Source organism: Coregonus lavaretus, assembly GCF_964263955.1.
Source record: "Coregonus lavaretus genome assembly, chromosome: 8".
NCBI classification, from domain to species: domain Eukaryota; kingdom Metazoa; phylum Chordata; class Actinopteri; order Salmoniformes; family Salmonidae; genus Coregonus; species Coregonus lavaretus.
The window spans coordinates 13213265-13229651 of NC_139995.1; the positions used below are offsets into that span (position 1 = coordinate 13213265).

At 45.9% G+C, this 16387-nt stretch overlaps 1 protein-coding gene across 1 annotated transcript in view; it reads right to left on the reverse strand.

The window, feature by feature from the left end:
• Positions 1-16387, reverse strand: part of kaznb (kazrin, periplakin interacting protein b) — a gene marked incomplete at its 5' end in the record, with an annotated part of 125205 nt that overhangs the window by 11146 nt on the left and 97672 nt on the right. The window contains 1 exon segment of the mRNA XM_084167022.1: positions 14240-14347. Coding sequence (XP_084023148.1) covers positions 14240-14347 — 108 coding nt within the window.

Below are 16387 nucleotides of genomic sequence, written 5' to 3' on the forward strand. Positions count from 1 at the left end.
CATACATATATTTACGTACACTGCAGGGGTCACTTTCTCTATTTGAGAGACAGTGTGGGTACTGTTGGATGGATGCTGCTCAGGCTGCTTGATCTACTTCAGTTTATACACTACTGGTCAAAAGTTCTAGAACACCTACTCATTCAAGGGTTTTTCTTTCTTTTTAGTATTTTCTACATTGTAGAATAATAGTGAAGACATCAAAACTACAGTGAGGGAAAAAAGTATTTGATCCCCTGCTGATTTTGTACGTTTGCCCACTGACAAAGAAATGATCCGTCTATAATTTTAATGGTAGGTTTATTTGAACAGTGAGAGACAGAATAACAACACAAAAATCCAGAAAAACGCATGTCAAAAATGTTATAAATTGATTTGCATTTTAATGAGGGAAATAAGTATTTGACCCCCTTTCAATCAGAAAGATTTCTGGCTCCCAGGTGTCTTTTATACAGGTAACGAGCTGAGATTAGGAGCACACTCTTAAAGGGAGTGCTCCTAATCTCAGCTTGTTACCTGTATAAAAGACACCTGTCCACAGAAGCAATCAATCAATCAGATTCCAAACTCTCCACCATGGCCAAGACCAAAGAGCTCTCCAAGGATGTCAGGGACAAGATTGTAGACCTACACAAGGCTGGAATGGGCTACAAGACCATCGCGAAAGCAGCTTGGTGAGAAGTGACAAAACAAAATAACTGTCAATCTCCCTCGGCCTGCAAGATCTCACCTCGTGGAGTTGCAATGATCATGAGAACGGTGAGGAATCAGCCCAGAACTACACGGGAGGATCTTGTCAATGATCTCAAGGCAGCTGGGACCATAGTCACCAAGAAAACAATTGGTAACACACTACGCCGTGAAGGACTGAAATCCTGCAGCGCCCGCAAGGTCCCCCTGCTCAAGAAAGCACATATACAGGCCCGTCTGAAGTTTGCCAATGAACATCTGATTGATTCGGAGGAGAACTGGGTGAAAGTGTTGTGGTCAGATGAGACCAAAATCGAGCTCTTTGGCATCAACTCAACTCGCCGTGTTTGGAGGAGGAGGAATGCTGCCTATGACCCCAAGAACACCATCCCCACCGTCAAACATGGAGGTGGAAACATTATGCTTTGGGGGTGTTTTTCTGCTAAGGGGACAGGACAACTTCACTGCATCAAAGGGACGATGGACGGGGCCATGTACCGTCAAATCTTGGGTGAGAACCTCCTTCCCTCAGCCAGGGCATTGAAAATGGGTCGTGGATGGGTATTCCAGCATGACAATGACCCAAAACACACGGCCAAGGCAACAAAGGAGTGGCTCAAGAAGAAGCACATTAAGGTCCTGGAGTGGCCTAGCCAGTCTCCAGACCTAAATCCCATAGAAAATCTGTGGACGGAGCTGAAGGTTCGAGTTGCAAAATGTCAGGCTCGAAACCTTAATGACTTGGAGAAGATCTGCAAAGAGGAGTGGGACAAAATCCCTCCTGAGATGTGTGCAAACCTGGTGGCCAACTACAAGAAACGTCTGACCTCTGTGATTGCCAACAAGGGTTTTGCCACCAAGTACTAAGTCATGTTTTGCAGAGGGGTCAAATACTTATTTCCCTCATTAAATTGCAATCAATTTATAACATTTTTGACATGCGTTTTTCTGGATTTTTTTGTTGTTATTCTGTCTCTTATTTACTCTGTTTGGTAAAAGACCAGGTCCATATTATGGCAAGAACAGCTCAAATAAGCAAAGAGAAACAACAGTCCATCATTGCTTTAAGACATGAAGGTCAGTCAATACGGAATATTTCAAGAACTTTGAAAGTTTCTTCAAGTGTAGTCGCAAAAACCATCAAGCGCTATGATGAACCTGGCTCTCATGAGGACTGCCACAGGAATGGAAGACCCAGAGTTACCTCTGCTGCAGAGGATAAGTTCATTAGAGTTACCAGCCTCAGAAATTGCAGCCCAAATAAATGCTTTACAGAGTTTAAGTAACAGACACATCTCAACTCAACGGTTACTCCAAGTAGTTTAGTCACCTCAACTTGCTCAATTTCCACATTTTTTATTACAAGATTTAGTTGAGGTTTAGGGTTTGGTGAATGATTTGTCCCAAATACAATGCTTTTAGTTTTAGAAATATTTAGGACTAACCTATTCCTTGCCACCCACTCCGAAACTAACTGCAACTCTTTGTTAAGTGTTGCATTCATTTCAGTCGCTGTAGTAGCTGACATGTATAGTGTTGAGACATCCGCATACATAGACACTCTGGCTTTACTCAAAGCCAGTGGCATGTCATTAGTAAAGATTGAAAAAAGTAATGGGCCTAGACAGCTGCCCTGGGGAATTCCTGATTCTACCTAGATTATGTTGGAGAGGCTTCCATTAAAGAACACCCTTTGTGTTCTGTTAGACAGGTAACTCTGTATCCACAATATAGTATTAGTGGGCTTGAAACCAGAGAAGAGTAGTACACTGTCACTCAGTACATTCCAGAAAGCTCCAACATTTAAGAGCATTGATCCTGTGTTTCTATCCATGGTTACTGTATTATGTTCTACTGTATGTAAGTGCTGAACAGGGAAGGGTTTTATTGGGTAAGCAGCAGCATTACGCTGTAATCTCACAATATGTTTCAAACCTTCACAATCCTTGGATTACTATTTGATTGTCAGTTCCCACAATAATCTGGAAATAGAACATGTACTAGAGGTATTTTCATTCCTGGACATTTGGGTCAAGTTTCTCTCTGCATTACTATTTCCCTACACTGTGTTCCCCTGGTGGGATTGGTATTTGTATTTGTATTTTTATTTATTAAGGATGCTCATTAGCTGCTGCCAAAGCAGATTCATTTAGCCAAGTAGGCAGCTACTCTTCCTGGGGTCCAGCAACGTTAAGGCAGTTATATACAATTGAAAATATTACATGACATTACATTTCATAACACTTTTCACAACACATTAAGTGTGTTCCCTCAGGCCATTACTCTACTATCACATATCTACAATACAAAATCCATGTATACGTGTGTGTGGAGTGAGTGTCTTATCATGTGTATGTGTGTCTGTGCCTGTGTATTATCATGTGTGTATGTGCTGGTGCTGCACAGCTCTAATACACTCAGTATGGAGAGGAGAGGGGGAATTGGAGCTGGGGAAGGAGAAGATTAATGACTTTTTAGAGAGTGTGCAGACAAACGATATTGTACAGTAGCATTGCAGGTAACTGTAGTGTAGTAAAAAAGACTACTATTACCTGGAGCATTATTCACTAATGCACTCAGGTCACTAGAGCTAGTAAGTAGCAAAATATGCAACGATTTCAAATCCTTAAAAAACATTTCCGTTTTTATTTAAACAATAATTAGCCATTGTCAGCGGCTGATAAAAGCACAGAAGGGGTGCTGGGGAGGTTCAAACAGCGCTGAACAAAAGCCAATGTGTGAGTCACTGAGTAGACCACTATAAAACACGGCTCAGAACATCATTACAATGGTTCATCACAAGCGCCTGCCTCCCTCTCTCCCTCCCCTCCACCATTCCTTTCATAAGTCATTATTTTTGATAAAACTAGAAAGAAAAACACATCAATCGTTACACAGCATGTTCAGAAACTCAGGATGTCTCCGTGCTGCTCGATCAACAACAGTCAGAAATGTTAAAATGTTTGTCGACGACGTGAACTACATTCCAGATGATTATGCTGCGTTAACACACTGTCAGCAGGGGTCGGTAGAAACCGGAAGCATCTAGTTTTCAGGAGAAAAGCAGAGAAGAGGCGAAGCCTGAAAACCGTATGCTTCCGGTTTCTTCTGACCCCGCTCAGGCGATTATTTTACGCATGCTACGTTAAGTTAGCGTTAACCTGTCACTCTCTGAGATTATCCTGTCCCATCATTGGCTGTAGTGCTGCAGGCAGCTGTCAATCAAAGGGAGTCATTGGGCTAACCCCCTCTGGCTCACTGACCTCTCATGACACAACTATTCAGTAGTCACCTGACTTGCCAAGCTTCATCCACTTTGACATCTCCTTACTTATGAAGCCAATGTAATATTTCATTACTGGGGTTTATGAAGTTGCTTGGATGCCTGCAGTGAGGTTTAAGTAACTGGTGATGGTTATGAATATATTACGTCTTAAAGTCTGCTTCAGGCCTCCATGTCTCTTTGTCTCTCCTCCATCCCCAGTCTTCAACCGCTCTGTGTATGTGACGGAGGAGTCACATGATGCTTGGATGGCTGTATCGGTATGTGTGTGTATGCGTGTGTGTGTACGCATGCGAGTGTGCTCGGCATCTCTGATTATTACTGCGTAGAGGAGATGATTCCCAGGAAAGGAGGGCTGTGCTGGGATCGCCGTAGGGAATGACAGGGGTCAGCTGCTGCTCCTCATCATGCAGATAATATTAACCTAGGGATCCTTCATAGTCAAACAGAAGTGTGGGTGTGGTTGAGAGAGAGCCCTCTTATTAATAACCTGTGTGTTCTGTGTATCCTCAAACAAACCCCTCACCCTTTCTCTCTCTGCTGGGAGGATATACAGACAGGATTCTACTGGCCATGGATGTCCTTCATTCATCACATGGAATGTCCTTACTATCCACTCAGAATCTATTCACATTATTACCTCTCGCAGGCAACACTTCATTTCTCATGAAGCAAACAGATCTAAAAGGGCTATTATAAGACCATGTGGAAGGAATCACAAAATCGCTGTTCAGAGCAACTTGATAAGAGCAGTCTCTAAAGAGACATCCTGTAATCTCCATGAAAATTAAAAGCATCTCAAGTCAAGAGGATGACCCAAATATAGGGCATTATATAAGAGGATAACATCAAATCAACATGAAATGATACAATACCAATAGAAAGGGTTGCATCAAAAACAGCAACCACATTCATTCAGTAAATGACGGGTTTTGGATCCGAGGGGGAGTTTTGGTGGGTGGGAGGCTGCAGGGAGATTAGTGGCTGTTTTAAACCTGCTCCACAACTCTTTGTTGAGATTCTCTATATTAGTCAGTCATTTTGGTTGGATAGCCTGTGGGCTGTCTCAGTACCTCAGCCATTGATAGGGCCAGGGATGAGTGTGAGTGGGTGAGAGAATATAACACGACACAACACAACGCAACAGAAAACAACACAACACAAACCCTCGCTGGTTGATCCCTGAACAGCACCTGGCTGCACGTAAGTACCAGCAGGTTAATTTCCCACTCAGGATATTACAAGGCCCTTCTATAATGTATGTGAACATGAATTATACATTGGCACTGGCTCTTAACCTTACTTAACCACAACATCCACGTACAACATAAACAACATGCTAAAGAGTGGACCCTGGGTTTCCTTCCATATACAGTATGTTAGAGTTTACGCCTCACTTGTGTTTCTTTCTTACCATTGCAACCTGAGGATTTAGTCACATTTAACGTCTATGCTTTTACTGTATGTGAGGCACATATTCTGTTTGGAAGCTCTAGTGAACATTTCTAAGTCTGCGTGTGTAAATCTGCATGCCTGTACCCACAAAGAGGTGTGTGTGTGTGTGTGTGTGTGTGTGTGTGTGTGTGTGTGCATACATGTGTTTGTGTGCGCATGCTTATCCATGCCCCTGTTTGTATATCTATAGAGAACAGCTGCCATTTGTTAATTGCTGTGAGTTTACATTACAACGGAGGTCAGTGTAGGCATGCCAACTGGAGATAGCAGTAATTGATTCACACTTTTATTATGAGAAGATTAGGCCCACTGCCAGGGATGTACTGCTGGAAGAGCAGCAAGAACCTGGTAAGGCCGCTCAGCTCAGACTACCTAGAGCCTAGTTAGCAATAGCAACAACGCCAATAATCTATCTGAACATAGCTGGGTTCGCTCTATGACATGATATCACTGTACATGGTCTAACTTTGACTGAACACTGAACAATAGACTTGCCCAATGAGACTATACTGAACATTGTCCCATTAGTGTTCAGTATGGCCACAAGCCAGAATCATCCCTGTTGAGGATATTTCGGAGTTGAAATGCAGTGCCCAATGCATGAATATCTCGAGAAGATAAAACCTCGGTCAGACTAATGGTGGTGCATCCTTCTCATACACTGACCTCCACTCGCTATGGCACTGTAACACATTAGACTGGTCCAGCCAGGTAGACTGGTCACTGATCAAGGACTAGCCCTGCAGAGCGTGCCATCATGGGCCTACTGTGGGAGCAGTGTGTGACACCATCTCTGATAGTGCCATCTGGCAGCAGCGGCTCACTCGGTCAAACTCATTAACTTTTCTCAATTTGGAAAGTAACCTCTGGGTATGGAGGAGTCACGCAGCAGGAGTCACGCAACACAACCAACGGGATCATCCTCGGACTCATCTCCTCAAATACGCACACACACATCTAGACAAACACAGTAAGGATCATGTCACTGCAACTGAGACAGTGTCTACCAGGGGTCCAGTTGGAGGTGTTGGAGGAGCTCTCAGATAACACCTGTAGGTGTAGGTGTGTCTGTGGGTTGCCATTTCCTATCAAAATGCCAAACACATTGAATGTCAAGGTGGGCGGAGGAATTCTAAGGGGAAAACTGGGGCAATGTGCTGATTGGATAGTAGTTGTAGGACCTACAGAACTCCAGACATAACATGACACCAATTCCAGAGCACTGGGATATGACCCTGGCCCCCAGTGTCCGGTCTGGAGCATAAAGTCACAAGCTCTGCTGGTCGGCTACTGCATAGCAACCTAGTTGTGCCAAAATCCCTGGTCTGCCTAGAAAGCCTATGTAAATTACGATAGCCACAACGGCCAAACATATATTTTTTTGACGGACGGTTTGGGTTCAAAAATGTGTTTATTATGATCAAGTTTGATCTCCACTGTGAATTATTTAAAAGTTCGCTACAAATCAAGATATTTCATTAAATAGTGATCCATTCTGACTGGTGGAGATGGAGGGGCTGACCAATGTCTATGGGGCTGATAGAGGATGACAGAGTGGAGAACAGAGGATGGCCATGGAGATGGAGGATTGCGCTCACACTGTGTTTGAAATATCAATTTAGTATGCAATTATAATTTAATACATTTTGAATTCCAAACTACATTGTATGTCTGAGGGTATTTTTTACGATGACAAAATGATGCAGTTGCACAATGATAAAGATAGTCTACAATCATATAAAAATACAGAATCGAGATAAAATAATGTTATTATTTTTCTCATGGGGTAATCCAATTTAGCCTAACCGAGTTGTGATCGGTTGTTGTGATGGTAGCCCATACATATTTTTTTTTCATGTGGAAGTATCATGGTCATATGATATTGTCACGATCGTTTATGGAAGATACGGACCAAGGCGCAGCGTGATAAGCGTACATTTTATTAAGTACTTAACTCACGACAAAACAACAAACAAACGAAACGTGAAGTCCTAGGTTACACAAAACAAACCTTAACGGAACAAGATCCCACACCGACTAGTGCCAAACAGGCTGCCTAAGTATGATCCCCAATCAGAGACAACGAGATACAGCTGCCTCTGATTGGGAACCACCCTGGCCAACATAGATCAACACGATCTAGAAAACACATCATAGAATATATGACATAGAAACTCCACACCCTGGCACAACATTTAAGAGTCCCCAGAGCCAGGGCGTGACAGTACCCCCCCCCCCCAAAGGCGCGGACTGCGACCGCGCCACACAAACACAGCAGGGTAGGGGCCGGGTGGGCATTCCTTCTCGGAGGTGGATCCGGCTCCGGGTGTGACCACCACTTTCTCTCCACCTCCCCGTTGCGCCCCTGGTCTGGTCTGGCACCGCTGACTGGAGCTCGACCCGACGACGGTGGATCGATCTGTACAGGCTCCGGACTGGAGCCGCTGGCCGGAGCTGGACTGGGCACCGGTGGAGCGGATTGCTCCGGCTCCGGAGTGGATCCGCTGACAGGAGTTGGACCGGACCCCGGTGGAGTGGATTGCTCTGGCTCCGGAGTGGAGCACGGGCCGTGCCGGACTGGACACACGCACCACTGGCTTGGTGCGGGGAGCAGGAGCGGGCCGGACCGGGCTGACGACGCGCACCACTGCCTTGGTGCGGGGAGCAGGAGCGGGCTGGACCGGGCTGACGACGCGCACCACTGGCTTGGTGCAGGGAGCAGGAACGGGCCGCACCGGGCTGACGACGCGCACCACTGGCTTGGTGCGGGGAGCAGGAACAGGCCGGACCGGGCTGGCGACGCGCACCACTGGCTTGGTGCGGGGAGCCGGAACGGGCCGGGCCGGACTGTGGAGGCGGACTGGAGGTCTGGAGCGAAGAGCTGACACAACCCGTCCTGGCTGAATGCCTACTTCCACACAATACGTGTGAGGCATCAGCACAGGACGTACGGGGCTGTGCACTCGTACTGGCGCTACAGCACGTGGCACTGGCGCAGGATATACGGGACCGAGGAGGCGTACTGGAGACCACGAGCGTTGAGCCGGCACACCCCGTCCTGGCTGAATGCCCATCTTTGCACGACACGTGCGTGGTGCTAGCACAGGACGTACAGGACTGTGCCGGAACACTCGCGGCACAGTACGTGGCTCTGCATAACACGGAGCCTGCCCAGTCACACGCTTCCTAGCCTGAGTACGGGGAGTTGGCTCTGCTCTAACCCTAGGCTCCGCCAACCACCCTCTTTGCCCCCCAACATTTTTTTCTTGGGGCTGTCTCTCGGCCTTCCTCCTCGGCCAGTACCCTCTGCGTTGCCGCTGCTCCTCTCTATAGCGCGCCTCCACAGTCTCCTCCCAAGGACGGCGATCCATTCCGGCCTGAATCTCCTCCCAAGTCCAGGATCCCTTCCCGTCCAGGATCTCCTCCCAGGTCCAGGCTGTCTGTTCCTGGACACGCTGCTTGGTCCTCTTTTGGTGGGATCTTCTGTCACGATCGTTTATGGAAGATACGGACCAAGGCACAGCGTGATAAGCGTACATTTTATTAAGTACTTAACTCACGACAAAACAACAAACAAACGAAACGTGAAGTCCTAGGTTACACAAAACAAACCTTAACGGAACAAGATCCCACACCGACTAGTGCCAAACAGGCTGCCTAAGTATGGTCCCCAATCAGAGACAACGAGATACAGCTGCCTCTGATTGGAAACCACCCTGGCTAACATAGATCAACACGATCTAGAAAACACAACATAGAAAATATGACATAGAAACTCCACACCCTCGCTCAACATTTAAGAGTCCCCAGAGCCAGGGCGTGACAGATATCTAGACTAGATAGGGTGCTCGTGCACTTAACTTTGCGCCAATTCAAGTTAGATTTTACAAAAGAGATTTACCATGCCGGCATGTTCTCTATTTAACTGAAGTAATCGTCACTCGAAAGAATCTTATCTTAATTTTTTTGGTTATTCTGATTATCATAGTTAATATTTGCTTTCCAATGTTGACCTGGCTAGGTTCTAGGTAACGCTGAGCTTTCAAATTAACATTCTGCTGCAAAGGTTTAACAGTAGGCTAGCATCAGGTACATAGACATTAAAACCAAGTTGACTCTGTCAGGCAGGATGAAAACGACTACATCGACCATAATCCTTTGCTAGTTATGGCTATTTTCACCATGATCCTTAGTGATTTGTTTGTGCCATTCAGCCCCATTCAGCAATACGGTGCGCTTCAAATGCAAATACTTCCGGCTTCATGTGCCACCGGTTTTCCATAGGAATACATGGATGACGTCAGTGCTATCACTATCTACTGATTTTATGACAGACTGACTGACTAATCATCTCCCAAATATGTAGGCTATGTGTGCTCTGTTGACTGAGCTGCTCATTACCAAATATCTCCCTTAATTCCCCAGACTAGACTCACTCCAGGAGTATCATATACTTATGTCTGATTAACTGATTAACAAGCATATTAACCAACGTACATGCGTACATGTCAGATCCTGATCAACCTAATTTGTTTACATGTAAAACAAATAAACAAAGAGGTTAGGGACCTACTACCAATAAATATTTTATTTTTAAAATTACACACCAAACAATATTTATTTACATTCAACAATGAGTTGCTAACACAACCTTTCCATATATAGCAACATATTATGGAAATACATTACTAATAATACTGAATGATGAGCTGTTCATTTAGTTACTCAGTGATAATGAGTTTACATGACTCATTCAAATTCCTCTCATAAATACAGTGTGCGCATTCAAACACATAGGTGTACACGTGAAAACAAACTCATGAACTCACACACGCCTCTACCGTAGAAACATAGCTCTGGCCTAAACCAACCCTCTAAACAGTGACCGATCATCTAAACCCACTCCTCTTTCTTCCCTCGTTCCCTCTCTCTCTTTCTCTCACTCACCGGGTGTCCCCTCCTCCCTGTCGGACCTCATGTCCTCCTCCTCCACAGCACAGGCTCCGCTGGGCTCCACGGTCAGTGCTTGTGTGTGTTCTCATAGCAGAGGAACCCAACTCAGACAGACACCATTCAGAAACATACAGTAGCATATACACCACATCACAGCAGCCTCTCGCTCAGCCGCTCCCAGCTCTGGCCATTGGCTCCACCCAGCCAGGTTACTAGGAAGTGTTCCCCCGAGAGAGGGAGCCTGTTTTGTCTGTACTCTCCATGTTTTCTCTCTCTCTCTTGCTCTCGCTCTCCCTCTCTCCCTCCCTCCCTCCCCTCTCCTTTTCCCTACCTGTTCTGGTACACACCCAGAGGCAGTTTCCATTCCAAACCTCTCTCGCCCCTCCTCTTTTTAACCCTTTCCAGCTGCTGCTGTAGGGAGGGGGACCAGTGTGCTCTGACATGATTACCTCTCTCTCTCTCTCTCTCTCTCAACCGAGGGAGGGCGGAGGAGGGAGGGCGTACCTGTAGCCTCAGGTGATAGGGCAGGTGAGTCACTACTATAGCACTCCTACTCCACCTAATGGCAGCAAGTTGAATGCCACAGTGACTAAGAGATCTCTCTTTCACAGGACATAATGTACTGTACTGTACTGTACTGAAGAGCTCACCTACAGCACAGAGAACAATACCCCTAGGGACACACTGCCCTTATGGACTATTTTACCATAAATCACATCTGAGTGTGTTCACATGTTTATATAGAACGCGTGGACTGGAAATAATACCCTACTGAAGAAACTAGGGACAGGAGTTTTCCCTGATCATGTGACCTAACCTGGCCATGCAAAAATTTTGGGACCTAGTTACACTATAGCCTGCAGCATAATGAGGCCTGCAATGTTTTCCAAGTCACAAATGAAGGTAAACCAAAACAATTCCACCCACAGCACTGGGGTTGTTAGCGTGAGACCTCAACCCAGGAAGTGTTTTCTCCCAGTCCCAGGGCTCAAGGGACTTGCTGTCAGATGCAGGGTTGGATCAGGGCTGGATGAGTGTGGACACAATCACAGAGCTAATAGAGTTAGAGCTTTAGCCTGAGGCCCAGGGACAGGAATAGGGACAGGGGGCAGCGGGTGCAGCCAAGTACTAGAGGAGCAGCGATAAAGCCAGTCTGGGTTAGAAGAAGTGGATACTGGGCGGGGTAGGAAATTATTTCAGAGGTAAAACTGTAAGACTTCCAACTGGCTATTTAAACGACTGAAATAACTTAGCTTAGTACTGATGTGTTGCCTTATCATAACCGGGAAAACAACGTTTGAATGGAAAATAATTGTTTATGTTTCAGGCTTCTGAGAGATCAAATCAGGATAAATCTGCTGTTTGTATAAACTGAAAGTGATGGAACGACACTAATACAGTAAACAAGCAACTTTCTTCATCCTCAGATTGGTTTTGAAATGTCTTATGATTCTGTCACAGAATGTAATTATTTGGCTAATATAGGGTTATTTTCCCCTGTCAAGCATGTAGTAGTAATACAGAATAATTAAGTGTCTCAAATATAGAATACACGTGTGAGTGGGAGAGAGAGAGTGTGTCACCTTGCTGTTGTAGGAATGAGGACAAGTATGCCATCAAGCCAGCTTATCAACTGAGGCAAATGGATCTGTCAACCACTGACTGACTGCCTGACTGACTGTTCAAGAATCACAGTCATGTGTCATTCATGTCTTATTCATTCTTATTCATTCGACGCCCATTCAGGGTTGTGAGTGTGACGAGAGTTGAATTCCTAGCTAAAGCTCATCGTTTTAGCCATGGTTTCAGTGCAACTGGAATCATTTTACTGATATCTTTACTCATGGTTACCCTTCTCATGATACTGCTCTTTTGTCTTCATCCTCTCAGTCCCCCATCCGCAGTCTTTTCACTCCTCATGTGGCTATCCTTGATTTCAGGGCTAAACTCACTGAATCTCTGTGTCATCGATCCGAGCATAATTACATAAGCTAGCAAAAGTCAATTTATCTGCGTAATAACTCATGCGCTCTCTTTTTCTTGCTCCCTCTCCCCCTCCATCCCTCTCTCTGTCTCTCCATCCCTCTCTCTGTCTCTCCATCCCTCTCTCTCCCCCTCCATCCCTCTCTCTGTCTCTCCATCCCTCTCTCTCCCCCTCCATCCCTCTCTCTGTCTCTCCATCCCTCTCTCTCCCCCTCCATCCCTCTCCCTGTCTCTCCATCCCTCTCTCTCCCCCTCCATCCCTCTCTCTGTCTCTCCATCCCTCTCTCTCCCCCTCCATCCTTCTCTCTCCCCCTCCATCCCTCTCTCTCCCCCTCCATCCCTCTCTCTGTCTCTCCATCCCTCTCTCTCCCCCTCCATCCTTCTCTCTCCCCCTCCATCCCTCTCTCTCCCCCTCCATCCCTCTCTCTGTCTCTCCATCCCTCTCTCTCCCCCTCCATCCCTCTCTCTGTCTCTCCATCCCTCTCTCTCCCCCTCCATCCTTCTCTCTCCCCCTCCATCCCTCTCTCTCCCCCTCCATCCCTCTCTCTGTCTCTCCATCCCTCTCTCTCCCCCTGCATCCCTCTCTCTCCTCCTCCATCCCTCTCTCTCCCCCTCCATCCCTCTCTCTGTCTCTCTATCCCTCTCTCTCCCCCTCCATCCCTCTCCCTGTCTCTCCATCCCTCTCTCTCCCCCTCCATCCCTCTCTCTGTCTCTCCATCCCTCTCTCTCCCCCTCCATCCTTCTCTCTCCCCCTCCATCCCTCTCTCTCCCCCTCCATCCCTCTCTCTGTCTCTCCATCCCTCTCTCTCCCCCTGCATCCCTCTCTCTCCTCCTCCATCCCTCTCTCTCCCCCTCCATCCCTCTCTCTGTCTCTCAATTTTGTTCTCTCTCTCTCCACTCCCCCTGTCCTCCAGCTGCACCAGTTGATCTGTCACTCTGCATTATCAGCACAGAAGAATGTTGATGGAGAGCTGAGAAAGACAGACATTAAGATGTTAGCTGGGAGGGGAAGAAGGGAGGGAAGGAGAGAGGAATGAAGGAGGGATGGAGAAAGGTAGGAGTGACTCAAACAGATACTACCTCTGTCCAGGGCTGATGGAAATGTCATGAGGCTAATTTCATGGCCCGAGAGTGCTCTTTTGCTGCTTCAAGGGGCTGTGTTTGATGAAAAGATGAAAATTACAATTCTGGGGAATACTCTTGTGGCTTTCTGGCAGCGTGATAAAGAATAATGGGAGTGATTAAGCAGGAGAAAATGAAATGCCCTCGAGACTTATAGATTCATCAACAAGCTTCAGGTGATCAATACTCTTTATGACGATCTTCCTCAGTGGCCAGTATCATTACAGATCACAACTAAGACAGAGAGCCTTTATTCAGAGCGATCTCTGGAGGGAAAAGGAGATGCCATTTAACTCAAACTGAAGGCAGTGATTAGGGCAAAAATAGGCATCGGCACAATACAACAATGATGATCATCAATAGTTCTCTTCTCTATTCAGCAATACAATATGAAGAGGTTACATCTGTCCCTCTCTCTCCATTCAGCTCTCCTGTCAATGTTTCTCTGTAACTCATAGAGTATTGTGTCTGAGCCCAGCACAGAATTGGATGTATACAGTACAATACCAAGCAGATTATTAACCCTGTGTGCCGTATACTGTCCGTTCTTAAAAGGGATTTGTCTATAGTATCTAACACAGTTCTCACAGACAGACAGACAGACAGACAGACTCTTCCACATCACAGGCCTTTGCTCCGGTCTGTGCACCCAGCTGACATGCTGACAGGTCCGTGTCTCAATCTCAACTCACCATGCACACACTTCCTTCCATCACCAAGGCAACACCCTGTATTTCCAAGGCAACACCCTACCTTTGTCGAGCGAGGAGTCTGGGGTGCCAAAGTCCATGAGGCTGGAGATCTCTGTCTGGTAACAGATATCGCTCACCACCGACTTCTGCCTGTGACGACCGGCAGGATCTGTCAGAAACAACACAATAGAACACATGACATTAGACAAACAAAAGAGACTAGCAATAGCGTTATGTTGATGTTGAATAGTTTTAGGAAGTCTTTCTAAGGAAGAAGGATATTTTTTATTTAGATGTACACAGCCAGGGGTATGACGCATACAGGTAATAAATATGTGTATTGTGTGTGTGTGTGTGTGTGTGTGTGCGTCGTCCGGTGTGCGACAAAGAGTGAGAAAAGAGAAAGAAAGAGTGAGAAAGAGAGTAATCAAATGAATCACTGTTTGCATTAAACTTGTGATGTCACTCCTACACACACAGCTGAGCCCCTTGCCACGCCCACCACCTAGGGCTGTTGCGGTATATCTCATCACTGTGCGTTTCCATCTCCTCCCCTCTCTCCTTCATTCCTTTCTCGAGCACGCAGAGAGAGGGGCTGTCAACAGTTTAATGAAATATGTGTTGTTGTTTCCGAACAGATTTCACTTGGTTTTCCAAATTAAGCACTAGGTAGCTGCAGGAACAGGGTTGGAGAGCCCATGGCATACAGAGTTTGGGCGGAATATCACCTGTCGTGCTGGGAGAGGCTGCATGCTCCTCAAACAGTGGTTGATGTGTGGAGTGAAATAACTGGAGTAGCCAACCTGACATGAGTTAAAAACGAACCGGCGGGAAAGTGGCCTCCATTCCTTATTGGAGTGCATATGGATGACATTTCTTTTTTCCCCTGCCCCTGTTCCTGCCCATTTCATAATGGACCATTCTAAATAGAAACTAATTTGACATATTAAAGACAAGATAACATTGAGAATAGTCTGATGGGTGAAAATATGATCACTTGATGAGAGAACAGCTATGCAGCCTGACGAAAGGAACAGAGCGCAAGCTTTTTTAGCGAATTTCTCAAATCATCAATAGCCTATAGTCGCATCATGCAGCCCATATATGTTTTGATTTCTAAGACATTCTAAGGTTTGTATCGTTCACAACTAAAGTTGCCAAATAACTCACTTTTATGCTCAACATAGCCACTTCATATGCACACTCTTGCTCCCGGAATGGGAAAAATATCCTTTCTATTTTAATAAAGCTAAATTATACTCTTCTAACTATAAAATCACATAATATAAAATAATGGCACAGGACTTATAAGCATATCTTGTCTGCTAAATCAACAAGTCTACAGCTTATAGCATGGCGCATAGCCAGATAACACACAGTAGGCCAACTCTGTATCATAATGGATTTATTATGATGGTGTATATTCAATTTATTTATTAGACTTTTTTAAATGTAGATGTTCCAAAGGCGCACATCAGCGGCTCGTATGCGTGGAGGCCTGGAGATGCTAAACGTGTTGTATTTTTGACTTTATGTTTTGTTTTACCCCATATGTAACCAGGTAAGCTTTATCTTGGCCAGGTCACAGTTGTAAATGAGAACTTGTTCTCAACCGGCTTACCTGGTTAAATAAAGGTGATGTGTTTATGTTAATTCACGGTCAGTTACCGTGAGACCGGCAGGCTTTTGCATGACAATAACTGGCTGACAAACTTTCATGACAGCCACAGACATACCACCACCAAAACTGCTTTTTGATCCAGAAAAAACCCTGAAGTCATTCTCACACTCCTCTCCTAGTCTGCAGGTTTGAGCAGTTTTACTTCTGTGGCTTTATGGTATTTTTCCAGTTCATTGACTTCCCCTCCCATCTCTTTCTCTCTGGGTTGTTGTTGTGGTGTTGTTCTTCCCCCTCACTTCCCTGCCTGCTGACCTTTCCCTGGGTCTTTAATATGGAGATTGAGTAACAGGCAGGGAAGCAGGCATCAGGCAACATAGCCACAGGCTCCATGCTGGCCGGCTGGCTGGCTGAGTTCCTTAATGAAGAGATGGGTCGGCATTGAGACTAAAGCCTTCTGCACGCTCTGGTTCTGCTGGCGCCTAGCTGAACTCGGCATGCTTCCCATCCGAAAATGTTCGGAACAGTTTGTGCATATACACTACATGACCAAAAGTATGTGGACACCTGTTTGTCGAACATCTCATTCCA